We start from the raw sequence: 22127 nt of genomic DNA, 5'->3' as shown, positions 1-22127 counted from the left end.
GGGTATCACTTTCCTCGTCTGTTCACGGGGCATAGTAATAGCTCTTGAAGCCAGGAGTTTGTGTCGAATAAATAAGATCATGCACTAAAAGCAATAGTAGCCACCTCATAGGGAGGACACTATGGAAACGAAGGCAGTACCTTCATGTGCTCAGAAGAGCTCTCAGTTCATTGCATACTCTCCATAAACATGACCTTTGTCACCACCATGGTCTGTGGCACCAGTGTCATGTGTTGCTGTGTGGCCCCCGACATTGTCCTCCTCCAACCCCACCATCCCGATCCAAGCTGCCATCACCTCTCACTGGACACCTGTGGTATCCTCGTCCATGGGCTCCTTGTACTGGGAAGACCCACCACCAACTCTCCTTCATTAATAGGACTCTGAGTTCATCGATGGTGGCAACATCGCCCCCTGGAAAGATTATTTCCCAGCATCCCTTGCAGCTGGTGAGAGCTATGTGCCAGAGTTCTGACTGACGGTGAGCAGGTGGAAACTGTTGGTGGGGAGGACGTCTGGGAAGACCTTTAAAGGCACTGGATTCTTTGGTAGGGACTTTTGTTCTTCCCTCTTTCCTCCTCCTTCCTGCCTGGAATATAGACACATTGGCCAAAGCTGAATAGCAACTTCTTTCCAACTGCTCCTCCATTTTCAACAAACAGAGCTTTTACCTCATGGTCCATTATGGCTTCCCCAGCTCCTGCCCTCGTGTCTCCATTCCAACCAGATGAAAGGGGATAAGGGGAGTCAATGACCACAAACGGGCTACCTATAATCCAAAAGTGACCCAGGGACTTGACTGATTGATTCGTTGATTGATTGACTGATTTGGTTCACACAATTTTTTTTTCTCTTTATGAGTCCCAACATCGAAAAGCGAGGACAGGTCATGTGAAAAATATACATTTCTGGCTTTTCTTAAAAAAATCAAAAGATCTTTCAGTATCGGGGCTGCACATCCACGTGCCCACACCTGCAGGAGCCAGGCTGGATCTGCCCTCATTGCACGACCCGCTTATGCCCGGGAAACAAACCACCTTCACCCTTATACAAATCAGCGTGCAAATAAGTGTGCATGCAGGGGGAGGGCGTATGAACCACTTTTATATGCTAGAAACATGTAGAATTACAGCTTTTACTATCACACACGCAAACACATGCTTTAGAAAGTTAATATGCACTTATGCTTAAATATGTGATATTTGCAAAGACTACACAATTTTATGACTCCAAAAAGATCAGGAAAAAAAAGGAAAGAAAAAAAGGCTGTGTCTCCCCAGGGCAGTTCCCTTCCCAGAGACAGAAATGTGGCTTCACCTCCTAGACACAGACTCCAAAACAGATTTGAATGAAAGTCCTTTGTTCGGTAGTTGATTCCCAGAACCACTGGTCGGGGAGGGAGCAGGAAGACAGAAAGAGAATGAACAGCCAGCTGGGAATGAGCTGCTGGCTGCTGGAAATGACTTTACCACTTGGCATGGCAGGGACGGTGCCTGGGGCCCACAGCAACACTAAGGGCTCACAAAAAGGTTTTGGTGTTAATTTTTTTAAATCAGGAGAGGGAAAAAAAAAAAGGGTCATAGTAATGAGTATAAAGTAGTGAAGCCTGACTGTGTTATATTTATCTTTATGCCAAACACAGTCATAAAATAGGTACATGACTATTATAATAATTATATGACTATGTAGCCTATGACATAAAATATAACATATTTAACTATATGCTATATACTATGTATACACATAAGTTATGTACTCTGTTACACATATAATATGTATATATGTGTATATATGACCACACCCACTATATGCAGTTATGTTTATAATTATAGCAAGGACTTGGCAATTTATGTATAACATAGAGTTATACATATATACGTAAAATACATGCATCCTTTATGCAGAGGACATATGCACATATGTAAACCCATGTGTGTGTATGCATTCATATATGTATATGTGTGTGTATATATATATGTGTGTATATATATATATATATATATATTTTTTTTTTTTAATGGGGAAGACTCCTCAAAGACACGTGTGTTCCAGTCCTGCAGGAGTCATGGGTCATATCTGATACTAATGTGGACAGCTGGGCTTCAGTCTAGCTGGAAGGGTCTGGGAGACTGTGTAGAACACACCTGAGTTGTCCCTTTTCACTGGGGGATGAAGGATCTGGGTCATTTATCCATCTACTTCGTTGTGACACCCAGAGCCTCCCTGGTGCAAGGGTATTGGTACAAAGCCCTTTGGGGGGTGGATTGTGGGGCCACAGGAGTGGGTAGGACCTAAGTGCCCAGGAGATAGCACTATCTTATAAACATAGGCTATAAGATAGCCTATCTTATAAACATCTTGTCTGCTAGTTTCTTTCTTTTCCAGAAGTAGTCTATGCATATACAGGCACGTGTGTGTGTGTTTTATACATCTTTACACAAGTCATAGCAGAATAATGTATACACATATGAAGCCATCATCAGATACTTGTGATGGTAAAAATAAAAACGTGCAGAATGGGTTTTAAATCAAGTGGAATTATTCTCTGCATAATATTTTCAAAAACTGCTTTTTCTCTCCAACTAATATATGTTGGATATCTTCTCATGGAGTTCTTTTTATGAGTTCAGTGAATTCGATTGTGCAGATAAACCATAGTTTCAAAAAATAATCTTTTAAAAAATTTTAACCAATCCTTGCCTGTTGGACATTTCTATAGCTTTGACTTTTCACTATTATAAACAACTTATACTCAAAACTCTCATACACATGTTAAAATTATTTCCTTAACATAAGCTCCAAAAAATGCCACTGCTGTTATTAAAAAAAAAAAAAGTCTCCTGATGTGGTTTCCAAATAATCTTTCCAGAAAATTGTACCATTTGGCACAACCTTTTCCTGAATGTCACAAAACGTCCATTTCCCAACACCTCCACTAACACTGGTTGTTATATTCTTTTTCTATTTTTGCCAAGTGGGAAACTAGGAGCTCATCAATAAAGGTATCTTTGGGAAAGTGTTCCTAAGTATTGTTGTCTTTGTAAAAGACAAGAAAATCCATCAAAATATGAGGCTGTCCTGGAAAATGGGAGATCCTGGCCAATTACATGCCCACGCTGGGCACAGAGGGTGTGCTGGTTATGATCTGTTGTCCCCCCAGCCCTGCCCAACTGAGGCTGACCTGCACAGACCCCACCACACGGGATTCCCGCGTCGATCTGTCACCTGCCAGCCAGGTGAAGCCCGTGAGAGGCACTGTCAGGCTATGGGAGGCAGGAGACTAGGCAGTTAGATCTCCCCCAACGGCAGACGGTGGCCATATCTCCTGTGCCCTCAGCTCCCCTCTAAGTAGCCCCAGGCGGCATCCCTTCCCCTTCTACCCGTTTAGGCTTTCCCATGGCTACTGTAATAAACTGTCACAAATTTGATGATTTATTGTCTCTCTGTGCTGGATGCCAGAAGCTGGAAATCAGGATTGCTGGGTGGAAATTGGGGTGTCCGTAGGGCCGTGCTGCCTCTAGAAGCTCTGGGGGTGAATCTGTGCCTTCTCTCTTCCAGCTTGGGGTGGCTGCCAGTGGCCCTGGGCTTGGGGCTGTTCATCCCAATTAAAGACGGCGGATGTCTTAAAATCTCTGCTCCATTTCACATCACCCCCCCCCCTTGGTGTCAGATCTCCCTCCCTCTTGTAAGGTCACATGGGACTGCATTTCAGATCCACCGGGAAAATCCTGGGTAATTAATTCCCTCATCTCAAAATCACACTTATAACCTTAATCGCACCTATAAAGACAGACAACATTTTTTTTTGCCATGTAAGGTAACCTCACATTGCAGAGAGGATGATGTACATGTCTAGTGGCGGGGCGGGGGGGGGGGTAACATTTCCCAGCCTGCCAGGGGCTCCCATTGTCACCAGTCCTGGTATCCTTGGCATCTCCTTATTCGGCCCAGGACTCTGGAGCTGGCCCCACCCTTGAGGAGTCCCTAAGACCACAGTGACATTTTCCCTTCTTGTTCACATGACCAGCGCCTGGTGTCCTTGCCTTCCTTCCCAGACAGAACTCTCTCTCTCTCTCTCTCTCCCTCTCTCTCTCTCTCTCTTGCTGTCTGCATTCAGACACCTCTGGCTGCCTTTAATTTCCTCTGGGTTCAAGTCAATTTATTTATCCAGAAAATTTTAAGGACAAACTATAGCCAGGCGCTAAGTTTAGCAGGGTTCTGGGGAAAAGAGTCAGGGTCTGTCTTCCTAATGGAGTGAAACCAGAAATAAGCCCCACCCACTGTGACTAGGCCAGGTGAGGCCCACAGCTCGGGTGGTCCTGCGGGCCTGTGGACAGTGTCCTTGTCCAGGAAACTTCCAGCTCCGGAAGGTTTTCCCCAATTCTTGCCTTGGTCTGCCTGGGGTTATACGTGATCCTCTTGCGTCCTCTGCTGGTGAATCTGTAGACTTGCAGGCAGACCCCTAAGTTAGCACAAAGACCCGCTGAGTGGGGATGCCTCTCCCGCAGTTAGGAAAAAGACAAAGGGCATAGAAAGTCGTGGGACACGACCAGCGTTCAGCAAGAGCTCTAGGAGACAAAAACGTAACAACAGCAAAGAGGAAACATCCAGCTCGACCCTGGCCGTTCCAGGAGCAGCTTCCACACCATACGCCATGAAGGCAGGCTCTGATTTCTTGCATCCTACGTCCTGAGTGAGCTTGGCTGAGTCATTGCCCCTCTCTGTGCATTAGCTTCCTCATCTGTAGAATGGGGACAGTAAAAGTACCCACATCGCCGGGCCATTGTGAGGTTTTGAGAAGGCAGCCCATTGATAAAGCTCTCAGCCCATTAACACACAGAAATATGATTTTTCTTGCTATTATTGGCGACGTGGCTGGATTGTCTCCAATCCTCATCAACTTCCTGGAAGGGACCATCCCTGGCCCCGGTTTGCAAATGAAAGCTGAGATTCCAAGAGAGTGACTGACGGTACCCAGGGTCACACAGAAGAAAGGGTCAGCGATGTAATTGGCTCCCAGGATGTCTCCACCATCTATGTCCCTACTTTTTCTGGAGCTCTGTGTCATCGTCTGGATGGGCTACTCCTGGCTGTGATTTTTCCGGAGGTCTCTTCAGCACCGCAAGAGAAGAGGACACCTACCCCCTGGGCAGACGGGGGCACTGTCTACTCCCCAGAGGGACCAATGGGCACAGAATTCTGTTTGCCTGGGACCTCCCTGCTCATCTACAAGTCGAGAAATCAGCTGGACTCTGCAGAAGGGAGTATAAACAAGCAATGCTTCTGGAGGGCAACTGGGATCCTGTATCAAACAAAGCCTTGAAAATGTCCGCACACGAGCTTGCGTAAAATATTTATCCAGAGCAAGGGCTGGTGAACTGTAGCCCTCAGGCCCAATAGTGCCCACAGCTGGCTTCTGCAGGCTCTACAGGGTCAGAATGCTTTTCATATTTTCTAAGGCTTGACACCTAAGCAGAGCGAACAGTATGACACCTGTCTTAGAACCGTTAAGCTAAGTCGAGGCCAGAGGTTAGGCATTGGGCTGGCTGCCTTGTCAACATTTCACTGGAACACAGGGACACTCATTCATTTCCATCTTGTCCGTGGCTGCTCACGGTGGCCGAGGTGAGTGGTTGCGACAGAGACTCAAATGCCTCGCAAAGCCCACTGGTTGCTGCCATTTGGCTTTTTACAGGAAAAGTGTGCCAACTCTGGATTGGGGAGATCCTTACCAAGAAAACCAAAATAGCCAGAAAACAAAAAAGAAAAAAAACCAGCTAGGCACACATTTCCATGAAAACTTTTGAAGGTAGACAGACGGTGACTGGCCTGAGATGCTATGCGTGGGGGTGGGGGGGTCGGGGGGAGGACCACAGCAATTCAAGTTCATTCATTTGCCACGAGCAACTGTTTTAGGCTGTTAATGCTGCTCTCTTGTGTGCGCCCGAGGTTGAGATGTCCTTGTGCGTGCCCCAGCTGGGACTCTCAGGAAGCCAACTCGTGGATGGAGTTTAGCACACAGAGGGTTCATTAGGGAGCACTCTTGGGGTGGGGAAACCTGGGATAAGACAGGGAAGGAGCAGGAGGATGAGTCCTACCGAACTGCAGAGAGAGACCTCAGCCGACCTTGCAGTAAATTTTTCACTTGATCTTAGCCAAAAGGCCAAGAAGCGATTGCAGAGAATTTTGAAGATGGGCTGAAACTTCAAGGTTGCCCCTAATTAGGGCAGAGGACGCTGAGCTTTTACAAGCTCCCACATCAAGCACTCAGTGGATTGAGGCCATGCAGTCAGGTCAAGGCAGAACCTGGGGCAAGGTAGCTCTTGGCAACTGGGAAGAGGCTCTGCAAACAGTCCTTCATGCCAGGGGGCTTCCCACCATCCACCACTGCAGGTAAAAGCAGACACAGGCCATGCCCAGTGAGGCTTACCTTGTAGAGGAGCAACAGTGTTAAACCTGGAGGCAAGCAAATGCTTATGCAATTACAAGCAGCTGGGAAATGTGGAGAGGTGTCCTCAGAGTCAAAATTAGTATAGATGGAGGTGTCTTTCCGGGCTGAGGTGTTAAAGCTGAGGCCCAAGGGATGAGCTGGACTGCTCAGATGAAGAGTTGAGGGAAGAGCTCAGGATGTGCAAAGGCCCTGGGGTGTTATGTTAGTGTCCTTGGGCTGCTGTAATAAATTACCATAATTGGAGTTGGGGGGCTGCTTAGAACAACAGAAATTTGTCCTCACACGGTTCTGGAGATTAGAAATCCCAAATGAAGGTGTTGGCAGGACCATGCTCCCTCTGAAAGCTGGAGGGGAGGATCCTTCCTCATGTCTTCCAACTTCTGGTGGTTGCTGGCAATTCTCAGCTAGTGACTACATCCCCCCTATCCCCTGCCTCCCGGCATCACAGAGTTCTCCCTGTCTGTGTGTGCCTTTGTATGGCCTTCTTACAAGGACACCAGTCATTGGGGTTAGGGCCCACCCTAAATCAAGTTTGACCTCATTTCCAGATCCTTGACCTAATTATATCTGTAAAGACCTAATTTCCAAATAAGATCACATTCAGGTTCCAAGGCCTTATGTATATTTTGGGGAGAGACACAAGTCTGCCCACAATAGGTGAGAACAAGGCCGCACATTTGAGAAGCAGAGAGGGGCCAGTGTGGCTGCAGCCGAGAAGGTGGGAGCAGTGGTCAGTGGCTGGACCTCATGGGACCTTGAGGTCGGTCAGGAAATGAACTCCCTTTTCACACCAGCCTTTTGATCCTCTGTACATGAGGCAGAGGCATCTGCTCTCAGCACAACTCAAAAATAAAAAAAGAAAGGACGAGGATGCTGGTCTTACCCCCAGACCATCCTGTCTCAGGCCCCCGGGCCAGGTTACATGGGCACTGGCATTTGGAGGCACCAGACCCTGGGATAAGACTCCAAAGGGCTTGTCTTCTTAGAATGGGTTCCATTTTTCCCCAGCCACAGTCTGGTTGATGAATGATTTGTGATGTCTGTTCTGTTTCCAGGTGAATCTTTATGGTTCACTGCCAAGAGCAGGAAGGGCCCCCACATCTCCAGGGTTGGACCCCCAGCAGGGCCAAGAGGTGGGGGGTGGGGGGGGCAAGGCTCTGCTGCCACCTGTCACAGGTGAGCTACCTGCTGTCGTGCAGGTGTGGCTGAGGGGGATTCACAGCTGGTCTCCTGTCTCAAGTTACACTGTCCACCCGTGCCCTGCAGGGTTCCTCTGCAGGTGCCTGGGAGTAGAGGAGATGCTCTTCTGGGGGGGGGGGGGTTCCTGGGGAGATGGGCAGTGACTGTTGGGACCACATGGAAAGTGTCAGGTAGAAATCCACGGGGTAATAGTCTCTAGCACCTTTCTCGCCACCCCTACTGCCAGACCCCAGGGAGAGGCCACAGGTAGGGGAGGAGCGAGAGGAGCCCAGCTGGAAACTGGCCTTGGTTTCTTATAAGGGATCTTGAGCAAGTGCTTCCTTCTTCTGGGGATTCAGTTTCCCTGAATGTCAATGTTTAGGAAGGTGGTTGCTTCCCCCCCCACCCCCCCACTCATGTTCTTTCTCTCAAATAAATAAATAAATATCTTTTTTAAAAAGTACTGTATTGGGGCGCTTGGGTGGCTCAGTGGGTTAAAGCCTCTGCCTTCGGCTCAGGTCATGATCTCAGGGTCCTGGGATCGAGCCCCGCATCAGGCTTTCTGCTCAGCAGGGAGTCTGCTTCCTCCTCTCTCTCTGCCTGCCTTTCTGCCTACTTGTAATCTCTGTCTGTCAAATAAATAAATAAAATATTTTTTAAAATGTATCAATATTAAACATCCCGAATTTGATGATTGCACTGTGGCTGTATCGAATGTACGTGAAGTGTTTTGGGGTGAAGAGCCACAATGATTGCAAATGGTTTTGTGGTAACAGGAAGACGGAGAGAGAGGTGGATGTCCAATGAGGTGATGTTAATACCCACTGAGGCTGGTGAGGCTATGTGGGTGTTGATTGCCCTTATATTTCAATTAAATGTGTTTTAAGTTATAGTGGAAAGAGACATTCAGGTGCTCCCAAGTGCTGCTTTGTATACACGTTATCATATTGTACTTGGCGCTCATGCCCTGGGTACTACCATTACCCAACTTTGTAGAGAAGGAAACGAGCTCAGGGACCACTTAGCCAGTGTGTGGCAAGCCGGAGTCGGAGCCCAGGGCCACGCTCTGGCTCAGGCTTGGGGTTTCATCACCTTCCCTGGAACCCCTGCTACACTCAACCCCCCCCAGGGCCAGGCCATGCTGTTCCCTGCTTACAGACCTTGCACTTGCTGTTCCAGGCTGTTCTCTGTGCTGGAAAGTCCTCCATCCTTCCCGCTGCCTCTCGCGACCTTCAAGTCACCTCCAGGAGCTCTTTTTAGATTCCACAAGCCTCAGTGGGGTCCCCCGGGGACTGTACCCCACTTCTCAGAGTGCTCACTGCATTTGTCATGAATTGTCTAATATCAATATCCCCTTGAGCACAGGGATGGTGCCTGTTTTATTAACTGTGGTAGCCTCAGTACTGGGTACAAGAGTCCCTCAGAGATTTGCTGGACTGATGAAATTAGAAGATGTCAGGGTCCCTAGGAAAGCTGCCCCTGGAGGAAACAGCGGGATGCTCGGAAGAGATCAAGGACGTCAGGGAAAAACGGAGGACATCCAAGGAACACACAGACTTTGGTTAATAACAATGTATCAGTATAGGTTCCATTGTGACAAATGGACCCGAGCCATGCTAACGGCAAGGGAAACTGGGCGTGGGGTCTATGGGGACTCTGATATGTCACAGCTTTTCTATAAACCTAAAAGGGTTCTAAAATAGTGTATTAAATATGTTTAAAAGATATTTTGAAAATTAGGAGGATTTGGGAGGTCAGTATTTACAGACATGGAATCATCACTCAGGTATTCTAAAGGCAAAAAGGAAGGTGCAGAAAAGCAGAGACTATGCATGCTGGTTTTCACATGTAGATCAGCAAAGTAAGTTCTGGGCCAAATCTGGCCAGCCGCCTGCTTCTGTGTGACCAATGGTTTTCACCTTTTCACATGGCTGAAAAAAAAATGTGAAGAGATGAATACCATTTGGGGACCCGTGATATAAAATGATATAAAATTCAGGGGCGCCTGGGTGGCTCAGTCATTGAACGTCTGCCTTTAGCTTGGGTCATGATCCCAAAGTTTTGGGATCGAGCCCTGCATCCAGCTCTCTGCTCAGCAGGGAGCCTGCTTCCCTCTCTCTCTGCCTGCCTCTCTGCCTACTTGTGATCTCTGTCAAATAAATAAATAAAATCTTAAAATATATAAAAATCTAATTCATGCACCAAAAGAAATTTTGAGAAGGAAGGTGGGCTTCTCAGCATCCACAGGATGGAAGTTGAGACATTTGAAATAGAAAGGATGATGCCTGAAGTCATTTTAGGTATCTATTAGTTTACTGCCTAGAAGCGTTTTCCGAAGGTAGTGATCATGGTGGGGCAGAGTGCCTTTCCCTCCTGGAAAGGGAACTCCCCCGGGGTCTAGACACGACTTCCCACAGTCCCCAGCACACTCATGAGGGCAGCCCTGGGTGGAGCTGGCTTTGACCTGCCTGATTATTAATCCTTGGGATTAATCAGAGAGGGAAGCCTGGCGGAGCCTAGGTGTTCCCGGATTATATTTGCTGGGAGAGAAAAGGAGGCAGCAGACAAACTGGCCAGGCAGGGGAGCAGAAGACTAATAATCATGTTACAATACAACTGTTTATTAAATGCACGGGGATCCGTAGCCCAGAAGCGGTCCCTCCATCCCCGACATGTGGCGACCACATTTTCCTGGCCCCGAGTTGGGACATGTGGATTGGCAGAGAGCATTTCATTTCTTTTAATACCTTTGAGAGACCTTCTGATTTGTGAATTTCTTTAGGGAAGGCTATGTTTAGTTGCACACTTTAATAAAGGCAGTTCATGAAAATAATAAAATTTTTTAAAAGTACATGAAACCAGGACTGGCCGGACAACCTGTACTTGCCCCCTCATAAAAGGCTAATATCCCGGAGCTGCCTTGTAAAGCCTGTTCCATCCCGTCCTGACCAGGGTCTCTGTGTGTGGAAAACAACCCCCTAATTGTCATTTAATTAAACAGCACTTTCATGAATATCAATAAATATCTGTTGAATAAACGAATGGCATCGAAACACGGTGACCCCTTTAATCATCTACTCTAGGCGTGAGGGGACATTTTTACATGTGTATGTGAGCTTTCCTGCAAAAGACTTTCTGCAGGAGGTGGAGAGGGTGAAATTCGATCTTCCAAGTAACCTATTAAACAAGCAAATCCTCATGTGGGGGGTTGAAGAGTGTCCCCCAAAGCGATCTACCCCCACGCCCTAACCACTGGAACCTATGAATGTGACCTTAGTTGGAAAGCTCTTTGCAGGTAGAAAGTTAAGGATCTTGAGATGATTTGAGATGGACTCTAAATCCAGTAAGAGAAAGGAGAAGGATGTAGATGGGATTCACACACAAGGAGGAAGGCATTGGCACCAGGAGGCAAAGACAGGCACAAGTTAAGGGACCCCTGGAGCCACCACCAGGAGCTGGAGGAGGCCAGGAAGGCTCTTCCCCTGGTAGAGACTACCCAGGGGAGTTCAGCCCTGAGGACACCTTGACTTTGGGGTTTCTTGCCCCCAGAACTGTGAAATAATACATTTCTGTTGTTTAAGGTCACTGAATTTCTGGTAATTTGTCACAGTAGCTGTAGGAAACCAATGAGCTTCATAATCCTATCTCTTGAAACTATGGAACACTACTTCATACAGAACAGCTCTGTGCCTTTGAGCAAGCTGCCTTGCTCTGGTTCCCAGGCGACTCTCAGGCAAAACCACAGACGTTTGTTTCCCGTGAATGCATTATAGTATTTGCAAGCGATGCTCAAGACATTGCTTCACGGCGCCTGGCAGGCTTTCTGAACCTCAGTCTCCGCATCTCTGAAAGGGAGGCAAGCATCCCTAATCCTTCCTCCCTTCCTAGGGCTGCTTTAGGACTCAATAATAAAATAAAATAGAGATGGGGGCTACAAAGGCTTCCAAGTGTTCCCGGGACTCAAACACCCAGCCCGCCACACGCAAACCCCCGCCAATGTTAGGAACCTGCGCCCCCTGCCGGCCGCGCCGCTGCATAGGTTTCTCCGGGCACGGCGCAGCAGCCTGCGCTTGCGCAGAAAAAGCAAGGGCTCAGGTCCGCCCCTTGAGGAGTGTGACTTCTTTGGATCCCTGCGGTTCGGCCACACCTGCTTCCGGGGAGGGCGGGCTGACGTGTGGAGCACGTGATTCTGTTCCGGCTCGCCAAAGATGGCGGCCCCCAGAGAGGGAGCGTGAAAGTTGGTGAAAGACGCTGTCCACCCGCGCCGGAATCTAAACAGTGGGAGCCGTGCGCCATGTCACGACTGATCGTGAAAAACCTCCCGAATGGGGTGAGTACAGGGCCTGGACTTGGGAATCTGAAATTGAGACCAGCTGGGGGCCAGGAAGGAGATGGCTGGAGAGAATTGAGGGGCTGTGGCTCTGGGGCAGGACTCAGGGCACATTCGAAACCTAGAAGGGTCAAGATTCTCGGCATATCCGCATTTGACAGTTGGGAGAGGGAGACAACGACAGATCAGGGGTTCCCAGATGGCCCGAGGGTACCTGACTTCCATCCTGACAAGTCTCTTCCTAGGAAGAGGGCCAACACCCCCCACGTGTGCCGAACGCTCTCTCCTACAACCTCTCTCGTACGCGCACTTTTGTTGCTGTTCACTCATCACTCGTTCAGATCCTGCACTTAAATTCCTTTACGGCTCGGGAACTTGTTGGACAGGCAAATGGGGAGTATTAGGTTGAGGACCTGCGTTTCGATCCCCAATCCCGCCTTTGGGGCCAGTGGGCATGATTTAAGAAAACTGAGTGCGTGTGAAGAGCTTTAAACCATTTATCCAATAAGTGGGGAGGGGGTGACCTAGTCATACTTGTCTCTGTTTCCCAAGGGACCAGCACAGAACCTGGCACGTGGTAGGCCTTCAATAAAAACATGCGGAATGAATGAGTGAAGAAGTAGCTGCATGCCTGTGGTGTCAGATGACTGGAGGCAGTGCGCTGGAGTTGTTCATCCTTACTGATTTTTCTATAACTTTGGTTTGGGAGCTGTCCCTCACCATCCGTGTGGCCAGTAAGCTCGTTCCCAAAACACAAAATCTGCCCTTCGGATGGGATGAGAGAGCTTCTGTACTCTTGAGTCTAACTCCTTAGGAGCTTCTCTCTTTAGAAGGAGGGATATAACACAAGGTTATTTCTGCTTTTTTGTGTGTTTTTTTAACCTTTCTCCCCCCCCCCCGCGCCCGCCAGTGGGTTGTGGGAGAGCTATGACAGGATTTTAAGAATTCGAACAGTACCAAAAAAAAAAAAAAAAAGATTCAAACAGTACCATGGTGTATGAAATGAGAAGCAAAGTCTTTTGCTCCGTCCTACCCTCTGTCTCTCTCCAGGCGGAACCGCCTTCAATGGTTTGTTTTTAGGACTCCTCACAGGTATTACTCCATGTCTAAATGGTGTGCTTTCTCCTTCATTTCTTGGTCTGTTTACCCCAATGGCTATGTGCTGACTCTCCCCCATGAAAGACAAGGAACCACAAACATCTGTTGTTTCCTTCCAGTCTGTTACATTATTATTTTTAATTCTTTCAAAATACCTATTGATCCATCCACCTGCTTTAGGCAATGTCTGTCTCTCTCTCTTTTAAAGATTTTATTTTTTTATTTGACAGAGATCACAAGTAGGCAGAGACACAGGCAGAGAAGAGGGGGGGAGCAGGCTCCCCACTGAGCAGAGAGCCCAATGCAGGGGCTCCATCCCAGGACCCTGGGATCATGACCTGAGCCGAAGGCAGAGGCTTAACTCAGTGAGCCACCCAGGCACCCCTAGGCAGTGTCCCTTGATGCCTCACTTTGATGGATGAGGATTTTAGCATGGTTGCCCTTTCTTCCCCTCCCACTTCCGTTTCACTGGGCTTCTTCCTTCATTGGACTGACTCTCTTACCATTGCTTGTCTTGTCTGGTGAATGAAGGAACTGATGAAAAACCAGCAGTAGTAGCTAACATTTTGAGAACTTACTATGTGCCAGGCACCGTACCAGTTGCTTTCAGTAAAGTAACTCATTTAATCTGTAGCAACTGACCCTATCAGGTCAGTTCCATTTTTGTGTCCATTTTAAAGGTGAAGAAACTGAACTACAGCGAGGGGAAGTGACTTGTCTGAAGTCACACACAACGGGTAGTTCATAGAGCAGGGATTGAATTGAACAGTCTCTTCTGGAATTTGCATTCCTGACCCCTACACCCTACTGTCTCTCTTTACATGATAGCATGCACTTTTCTTAGCTCTTTCCCAACACGTGTTTAGAAGTGAGTACCTGTTACGTTGCTGACCTTGTAGACCGTGGGGGATAAGACTCAGTCCCCATACCTTTATGGCATTGACAGTCTAGCAGAGGCCTTGCACACCAGATCGCCATGGTGTAAGGGGCAGGGACTGAAGCATGACCCAGTGCTGTGTGAGCACAGAGGGCTGGGTTACCTGACCTACCTGGGGAGTCCGGGAGAGGCTTCCTGGGGGAGCTGATTGAACTGAGAATGAGAGGAGTTAGCCCAGGCCTGCTGGGAAGATTTCACCTAGAGGAGACAATTAGTAAAACTTCAGAAGTAAAAAGCAGGAAAGGCTGCAAGGCATTTGACAAGAGGTGGTGCTCAAGGGCTGCGTTAAGTTGATCATGGAGAATCTCACGTTTTACAGTACTTGCTTATTCTTGAGCCTCTGGTGTTAGAAAGTCGCCAAGAGGTTCTTAACAGAGGAATGATGGGGTCAGACTTGGATGTGGTTGCTCCCATGTAATGGGGAAGATGAATTCACTGCCTTTTATGTATCTGAACTGAGTCACAGCTCTTGATTCTGTAGACTTGGGTAGATCATTTATCCTGGATGACCTTCATTTTCTTCTCTCTAAAATGTGGATGATTCCTAACTCATAGGGTGATCCAAGATTTTAATGATCAGAGCTATTAAGAACCTGCCGCAGAAAACGTGTTTTTCCTTCCTTCTGGGCTGCCAGCGTCTCTAGTTGTTTTAATTTTAGACCTTGTTTTGGCTACCGGTGGGGTTCTTGGTGTCCCCACTACTACCCACACACAGATCCCCCAGTAACTGCTAAGAAGACTCAACTGAATTACGTCGGTGGTCTGGCTGGAGTGAGGATGGGGAGATACTGGGAGTCAGTTTCTATGTGGGGTCCCTTAACCAAATAATAATAATATTAAGGAATTAGTTTTCTGTTGCTACTGTTAAGAAATCATCTCAAACTTAGTGGCTTGAAACGATACACATTTATTATCTTATAGTCTTGGAGGGCAGAAATCCTAAAATCAAGGTGCTAGCGAAGTTGCCTTCCTTCTGGAGACTCTAGGGGAGAATCTGTTTCTTGGTCTTTTGTAAGCTTCTCGAGGCCGCCTGTGCTCCGTGGCTTTTGGCAACACCCTGCAGGGTCAAAGCCGGCAGTGTGTCATCTTGCAGTCTATTTTTTGTCTCCTCCATCACACTGCCTTCTGCAGCCCTGACCCTCCTGTGTCCCTTGTGTAACGGGACATCGGTATTGGATCTGCCCAGATGAGTCAGGATAACTTCCCCCATCTCGAGATACTCAATGTCATCACATCTGTGAAATCCCTTTGGCCACGTGCAGTCACAGTCCCAGCGGTCCCAGGGATTTGGATGTGGCCGTCTTTTGGGGTACTTCATTATTCTCTCTACCCCCATGAGCAAACACATGTAACTTACCACATTCATTCATTTATTCATTCACGCGTTTACGCTGACATTATCAGGTATTGACGGGAGCGGCTGTGGTGCTGGGCTCCGTACGTAATAGGTCTCTTTATCCTTTGAACAGCCCATAGAGTAGGATGATTTCACTGCAGCCTTCCTGTGTCTGGATTTCCTCATCTACTAGTCCCTGTTCAGGCCAGAGCTGGAGCCAGGTCCCACTACGGAGCACGCTGTGCCCCAGCCTCCTCGATGTTGGCCCTTGGGGAATCCCAGGGTCCAGGGTTTCCAGCCCGTTTTTGTCCCCTTGGCTCGGAGGACTCCCCTGCCCCTCCTTCAGTGCGCCCTTCTGCCGTAGATGAAGGAGGAGCGTTTCAGGCAGCTGTTTGCCTGCTTTGGCACCCTGACGGACTGCAGCCTGAAGTTCACCAAAGATGGCAAGTTCCGTAAGTTTGGCTTCATCGGCTTCAAGTCGGAGGAAGAGGCCCGGACGGCGCTGAACCATTTCAACAAGAGTTTCATCGACACCTCCCGGATCTCGGTGAGTCGGCATCTCCTGCCTGTCGAGACGGACACCCCTTGATCTTTCCCTCCATGCGCTAGTCCTCAGCCGAGCTGTTTTCAGAGTGTGCTGTCTTTGGTCCGTTTCCCTGGTTCTCCACCTGTCATGCATAGGAATCCCTTGGAGATCTTGTTAAAACACTTTCGTAGTCGGTGTGGGGGTGGGCTGGGACCCAAGAATAGGCAGGTCAGGAAGCTCACGGGTGAAGCCAGTGCTGCTGTCCCCAACATGCTCAGACAACCACTGTTCTGTGTCAGTCGCTCACTCGTTCAGTGGATACACAGGGAGCACCCACACCATGCTGGGAATTTCGAGAAGCGTGGTGCCCTTGGTCCCCGTCCTTGTGGGGCTGGCCCGTGGATAGGCTGCTTTCACTCGGTGTTGTCAGGGCTGCGAGGGGAAAGCTCCAGAGACCTCTGGAAAATAGAGGAGGCCCACGTCCTGGCCCAGGGGTTGTCGGGAGAGCTTCCTGAAGGAGGAGGTCCTGTCCCTGTCACTCATGTACATTTAATGACTTGGTCAAACATTCTTAACACTTGGTTGAGAAGAGAAAACCAGATGTTAGACAAGTATGTATCACATGACTCCATTCACATAGAACCATATTTCTTAGTCTCCGTGTGTGAAACATAGAAAGAGCTACTCAGAAGGATTTTTACCAAAACATTCGTTTCTCTCGCTGGGTGATAAGAATTGGGATTAAAAACTTTTTTTTTTGCTCATTTTCCTTGTTCTTTTCTCTGTTGATTTGAGTTTTTTTCACTGAACACATATCATTGCTACAGAAACAGCAGAAATATTTTGAAAGTCCGTAGAAAGGGGTGTGGCAGGAGGATAGCCCCCCCCCCACCAACCCAGGATAGAGGTGGCCGCTGGTGCCCCCAAATATGGCAGAAAGTGCAGCCCGTCTCAGTGTGTCGTGGGAGTCGTGTCAGCTCAGGTCTGACGCTGAGCAGGCTTCTCAGTGGCCGCCCACCTCTCTCATCACCCCGGAGCCATTCTCTGCGGCCAATGAGCTCAATGCGTGATAATTATAGTGAATCTGGAAGCCGTTAGCTTAGCCTTGCCTTGTGCCAGACCCCGTGTCAGCCAGCCTGGGGGGCTGAGTGGCTAAGAACTCGGGCTCTAGAGCCAGGCCCCCCGAGTTCCCGTCCCCACTCTGTTACCTTCTCCCTGGGTGACTGGGACAAATGACCTCACTTTGCTGATCTGGGAAGCGGGAAGGGTGGTGGTCCCTCCCTCCCGCTGTTCTGGAGGCTCGGTGTCCTCCCGCTCACAGAGTACTCGGACTGCCTAGTGTGGGCGGTTGGTTGCTAAGTGTAGCGACTGGAATGACTTCAGGGAGGAGAAAGCAAAGGCCAGCAGAGGGTGACCACGGCTGACCCTGGGACAGAATGGTGCTGGCCCCCCTACACATGGATTTTTCTCATTAATACAGTAGAGTATCATAAATGTATTTTCTGTTATGGTTTTCTTAATGTGTTCTTTTTTTTAAGCTCATTTTTCTATAAGAATGCAGTGCATTATACATATGACGTACAAATTACATGTCAATCAACTGCTCTCCGTAGGGCTTCTAGCCAGCAGGAAGCTATTAGTAGTTGGTGTTGGGGGGAAATGGACAGTTACACACAGACTTTTATTTACACACGGTCAGTGCCCCTAACCCCGTGTCCTTCAAGGGTCCCTTGTAATTTGCTTCAGCCGACTCCGCTCGTAGGTGACAACTGCTGTTTTCAAAAACCCGGCTTCCAGGTGCTAAGGGTAGCACCTGTGCTGGGCTGGGGGCAGGTGTCCCCATCACCCTCTCTCTCCCATGCAGGTGGAGTTCTGCAAGGCGTTTGGGGACCCGACAAAGCCCCGGGCCTGGAGCAGACATGCTCAGAAAACAAGCCAGTCCAAGAATCCTTCAAAAGACAAAGATGCTGTCCCTACAGAACCCAAGAAAGTGCGTAGGTCACTCCCACCCACATCCCTCGTGTCAGCAAGATGGTCACCTGGGGTGGGGGGCGGGGACAGAGCAGCCGGAGCAGGAACCACCAGAGACTCCCTGTCAGATGGTTCCCGAAGGTGGACCCTCCCCAGGCAACCTGTCTGTCCCATCTCCCCCTTCATCTGGGACCCTTACCATCTGTGCCTTCTGTCTACAGGATGACAAGACAAAAAGGGTAGCCAGCGAATTGGAGAAGGTGAGTGTGTCCTATGGACCAAGAGGAGGGGTACCCGGGACGGCACCGGGAGGGCTGCAGCAGGCTTAGACAGTGTGTGGTGCCTGTCAGGCAGAGGCATGCCTCTTGTCCTCCCTCTTCGTGTCTCTGTGGCTTCTTGGTCTCCTTGGCTGATGATGAGTGTGACCAGCTGATCCCAGGGGTCCTCTAGAGACCGGGAGAAATGAGCTCAGGGGATGCTCCCATCCGCTCTCGGGGGGTCAGGAGGGTGTGCCCCCGCTGACCCCTCTCTCCCCGCCTCCTCGCGGCTGCCAGCTGAAGGAAGACACCGAGTTCCAGGAGTTCCTGTCCGTGCACCAGAAGCGGACGCAGACAGCCACTTGGGCCAATGACGCCCTGGACACGGAGGCCTCGAAAGGGAAGAGCAAGGCTGTCAGTGACTACCTGAACTTCGACTCCGACTCGGGGCAGGAGAGTGACGAGGAGGGTGCTGGCGAGGACCCGGAAGGTGAGGGCATCCACGTGCACCCATCCATGCAGAGTGTGCACCTGTGTGTGTGTCCCAGCCCAGGTGGCTGTGACCTGGGTGCCAGACATGGGAGATGACGTGAGAGACACTGTCCTCTCTGGGGGTGATTATCCCACCCAGGGTCTGCCCCGACCCATGCTGGTCACAGTCAGTCAAGTATTTATTGAGCACCTGCTGAATGCCAGGCGCTGGTTTGGGCCTCAAGGATATAGCAGTGAGCAAAGAAGAGTCCTCTCCTGGAGCTGGAAGGTCAGGGAAAAGAAACAATACAGAATTAAGCTTCTGCTCGAGGGCCCCCTCCTCGGAGGCCTTCCCTGGGAGCTCTCCTACCCCCCTTTCCTGCTTTCTCGCTGCGGCGCTTATCTTCAGATATCATACTTTATAGTGGACTTAATTCCGTATTGTGAGGAGGAGGGGGCTTCTGTCCTCAGAAGAGGCTCACGGCCTAGCGTGGGGGCAGATGGGAACGGGAGCGTTTGCAGTGGTCACTGCTCTGGTTGTGGGTCGGGCATCGATTTTGCCCGAAGGCAAGACAATGGATTGAAGGTGAATTTTATGCCTGGTGAAGTTTCTGGGCAAAACTGGAGTCTGGAGGACTCGCTGGGAGTGGGTGGGATACGGTAGGGAAGGGGCAGGAAGGGGGGTGGCCGGCAGAGGGAAGAGCATGGCCGGGCACGGGGGATGGGGCAGCACAGGCGTTTGAGGGGGGCCTACGTGGTTCGGGGCGGCTGGAGAGGACGAGGTGGAGCTGGGGGGAAGCCAGTCAGTTCACACCAGCCTGATAAGCGTGAGTGTCCTGTGAGCATCTGGAAGCCACTGGAAGCTAGTAGGTGAGAAGTGAACAGTCCTGTCTGTCTCTCTAGATGATCGCGCTGGCCGCCACTGAAAGAGCAGGCTGGCGAGGGCGGGGCCGGTGCAGGGAGCCGTGCAGGGAGCCACGGAACTCTCTCCACTTGTGGCATGTGACGTGTCAGAACCCCCAACGGTTAGACCCCGTTTAACGTTGTGTATCAGAGGCCCCATCAGGGCTGCTCAGCGCCTCGGGCCGCCATGCCAGGCCGTCTTGTCCTTCCGCACCTCTGCTTGGCCAGCGCCCGTCGCTAACTCCCAGCCCCCCATTTTTGCAGAGGAGGGGGACCCCGAACCCAGGGCGGCTGTGCAGACGGAGCTATCGGACATGGATTACCTGAAATCCAAGGTGGTGAAGTCCCAGTTGCCGTCGTCCTCGGAAGAGGAGGAGAGTGAAGATGAGGCCGTGAGCTGTGGGGCCGGGAGCGGGGCCGAGGAGGAGGAGGAGGAGTCTCCCAGCCCCGTGCCCACCCAGCAGGACAGAGGGAGGCCAGGGGCCGGTCCAGTGCGGGGCAGCCCGTCCAGGAACGAGACAGCGGGGGCGGCCAGAGCGGAGGTGTGTGCATGGGGGTGTGCACTGGTGCTTGGGAGGCAGAGGGAGGAGGGGAGACAGCTGCCCTGGTCCTCACCCACATTCCCTGCGGGGCCCACCTTCAACCCTCAGCCCTGCCGCGTGCCTGCCGTATGACCTTGGACAAGCACTTCTCCCCTCTGAGTCTGTTTTCTGTGGCAGCGTGGAGCGGCTGTCTGCCTTCTGCAGCCGCGGGGTGTTCGCGGGGCGTTCTGCCTTCTGCCCCGCGGGCGGGGCAGGGGCGTGTGATGCTCCGCGCTCCATGGCAGGGAAGGCAGATGGGAACCACGATGGCCATAAGAGATGGAGTTAGTGGACTGCTTGCCACGTGCTAGGTATGATGCCGGCTTGGTCATCTGTCATTAGGTCTTACGACAGCCTTCCAGGGAGCGGGGCTGTGCAGGGATTCTTGTCCCGTTTTACAGGGGAGGAGCCTGAGGCCCAGCGAAGGAAAAAGACTTGTCCAAGGTCACGGCTAGGAAGTGCTGGGGTCAGGCTTGAACCCAGGCCCTCTGGGCTCCGAAGTCTATGTTATAGATGTGGGCGCTACCTTCAGGGACAGCCACCTTGTCTCCCACCTGGGCTTCCTCTGCTCAGAGACAGGGCAGGTCACATTGGGGCCCCCGTCCCCTCGCCTCCCTCTTTCTTTCCCACCCGGCCCTCTTCAACGCTACAGACATCATCTCTTCTCTTTTCCTTGTCCCCCTCATTCCTTGATTTACGGCCCCTTCTCATGACCACACCCTCCTTTTGTCCTAAAAATGGATATTCCGGAGAGGTAGGCGAGTCTGGCGAAGTCAGAGAACTATGGGTTCAAACCCCAGCTCTGACCCAGAGTGGCCGTGGGACCTGGGGAGAGGTGCTGCTCCTCGGGCCGCTGGTCCTCACCTAAGAGGACGCTCAGCCTAGCAGCAGGCCCCATGTCTGGTTTCCCAAACCCCCGTGCCTAAGCGCATGCTGGCGCTCGCAGTTTCTGAGTTCAAGAAGACACCTCAGTGCCTCATGCGGTGTCACACTCCCAGGGGGGTCTGGGACAGCACCCCCTAATCAGGCACGTATCTGTTCACGTCTGTTTCTGCAATGAAACTAGGAATGACCACTCCTGCTACGGGGGTAAAGGCAGATGTCATATTGCCTCACGTCCGCTCAGAGCAGATTTTACTGGCCAGTGACTTTAAGTCACGGCAAGTTTTGTTGCCAAAGGAATTCTGGAAAATCTAGATTTCTTTAGGACTATCTGGATACAGAATTACAAAGAGGATCCTGAACCCATACCCTTTGAAGTTGCTTTGAGGGTTCAGTAGAACAGCAATATTTACAAAGTGCTTTGGGCCAGTGTCTGGCCCAGAGTTAAGCCCTAAATCCATGGCAGCGAATAGCTGAGTATCTCAAGGCTCCACCCGAGGCTCTCTGCCCTTCCTCGTAGCCTGAAGGCCCTGCTGGTGCACCCTTACCTCCCCCTCCAGGCAGACTGCCCAGCATGGCAGGCACGATGCTTGTCTGCGTTCCCTGGCTCGCCCTGGAAGCAGGTGTCTCACCGAGAAGTCTGTCCCTGCCTCCTCCTGCAGCTGTCCCCAGGAACTCACTGGGACCATTTCTATTCTTGCCATCACTCAGGCAGACAAACCAGCAAACCAGAAGGAACCCACCACCCCCTACACTGTGAAGCTGCGGGGAGCCCCATTCAATGTCACAGAGGTACGACCAACAACGCAACAATGGCAAGGAGACCCCGGGACATGGGAGGCGGGGAGGAGGATGCCAGGAGGCTCTGGTGCGTGGGGGCTTTAGGATCATTGAAGACTTGATCTGGGAGGAACTGGGGTCAGAAAGGCAAAGTACGATCTCAGAATCAGGAAACAGAGACGGCTCTACAGAGACCAAGAAATACTGGTTTCACTCTCTGGTCCTGTACGTTAGAAGTGGCAAGCACTCTTAAAAAATTTTAAGGGTGTCTGGGTGGCTCAGTCGGCTAAGCATCCCAACTCTTGATATTAACTCAGGTCGTGATCTCAGAGTCATGAGATCAAGCCTATGTTGGGCTCAGCGCTCAGTATGGAGTCTACTTGGGATTCTCCCTCCCCCTCTCTGCCCTTCCTAGCCCCCGACCC

At 50.5% G+C, this 22127-nt stretch overlaps 1 protein-coding gene across 2 annotated transcripts in view; it reads left to right on the top strand.

Moving 5' to 3' along the window:
* The first annotated feature begins 11808 nt into the window (after nucleotides 1-11808).
* The window catches only part of RBM19 (RNA binding motif protein 19), a 116158-nt gene continuing 105839 nt past the window's right edge, over nucleotides 11809-22127 (top strand). For both annotated transcript variants that reach the window (XM_047697276.1, XM_047697275.1), the window contains exons 1-7: nucleotides 11809-11960; nucleotides 15696-15878; nucleotides 17722-17847; nucleotides 18050-18088; nucleotides 18383-18575; nucleotides 19724-20001; nucleotides 21634-21714. In XM_047697276.1, the coding sequence (XP_047553232.1) occupies nucleotides 11925-11960; nucleotides 15696-15878; nucleotides 17722-17847; nucleotides 18050-18088; nucleotides 18383-18575; nucleotides 19724-20001; nucleotides 21634-21714 (936 nt within the window). In that variant the 5' untranslated portion in view covers nucleotides 11809-11924. The remainder of the gene's footprint in view (nucleotides 11961-15695; nucleotides 15879-17721; nucleotides 17848-18049; nucleotides 18089-18382; nucleotides 18576-19723; nucleotides 20002-21633; nucleotides 21715-22127) is intronic.

This window comes from Lutra lutra, chromosome 12 (assembly GCF_902655055.1).
Source record: "Lutra lutra chromosome 12, mLutLut1.2, whole genome shotgun sequence".
NCBI classification, from domain to species: Eukaryota; Metazoa; Chordata; class Mammalia; order Carnivora; family Mustelidae; genus Lutra; species Lutra lutra.
The sequence above is the reverse complement of the archived record's forward strand: the minus strand, read 5'-3'. Positions and strand labels throughout refer to the sequence as shown.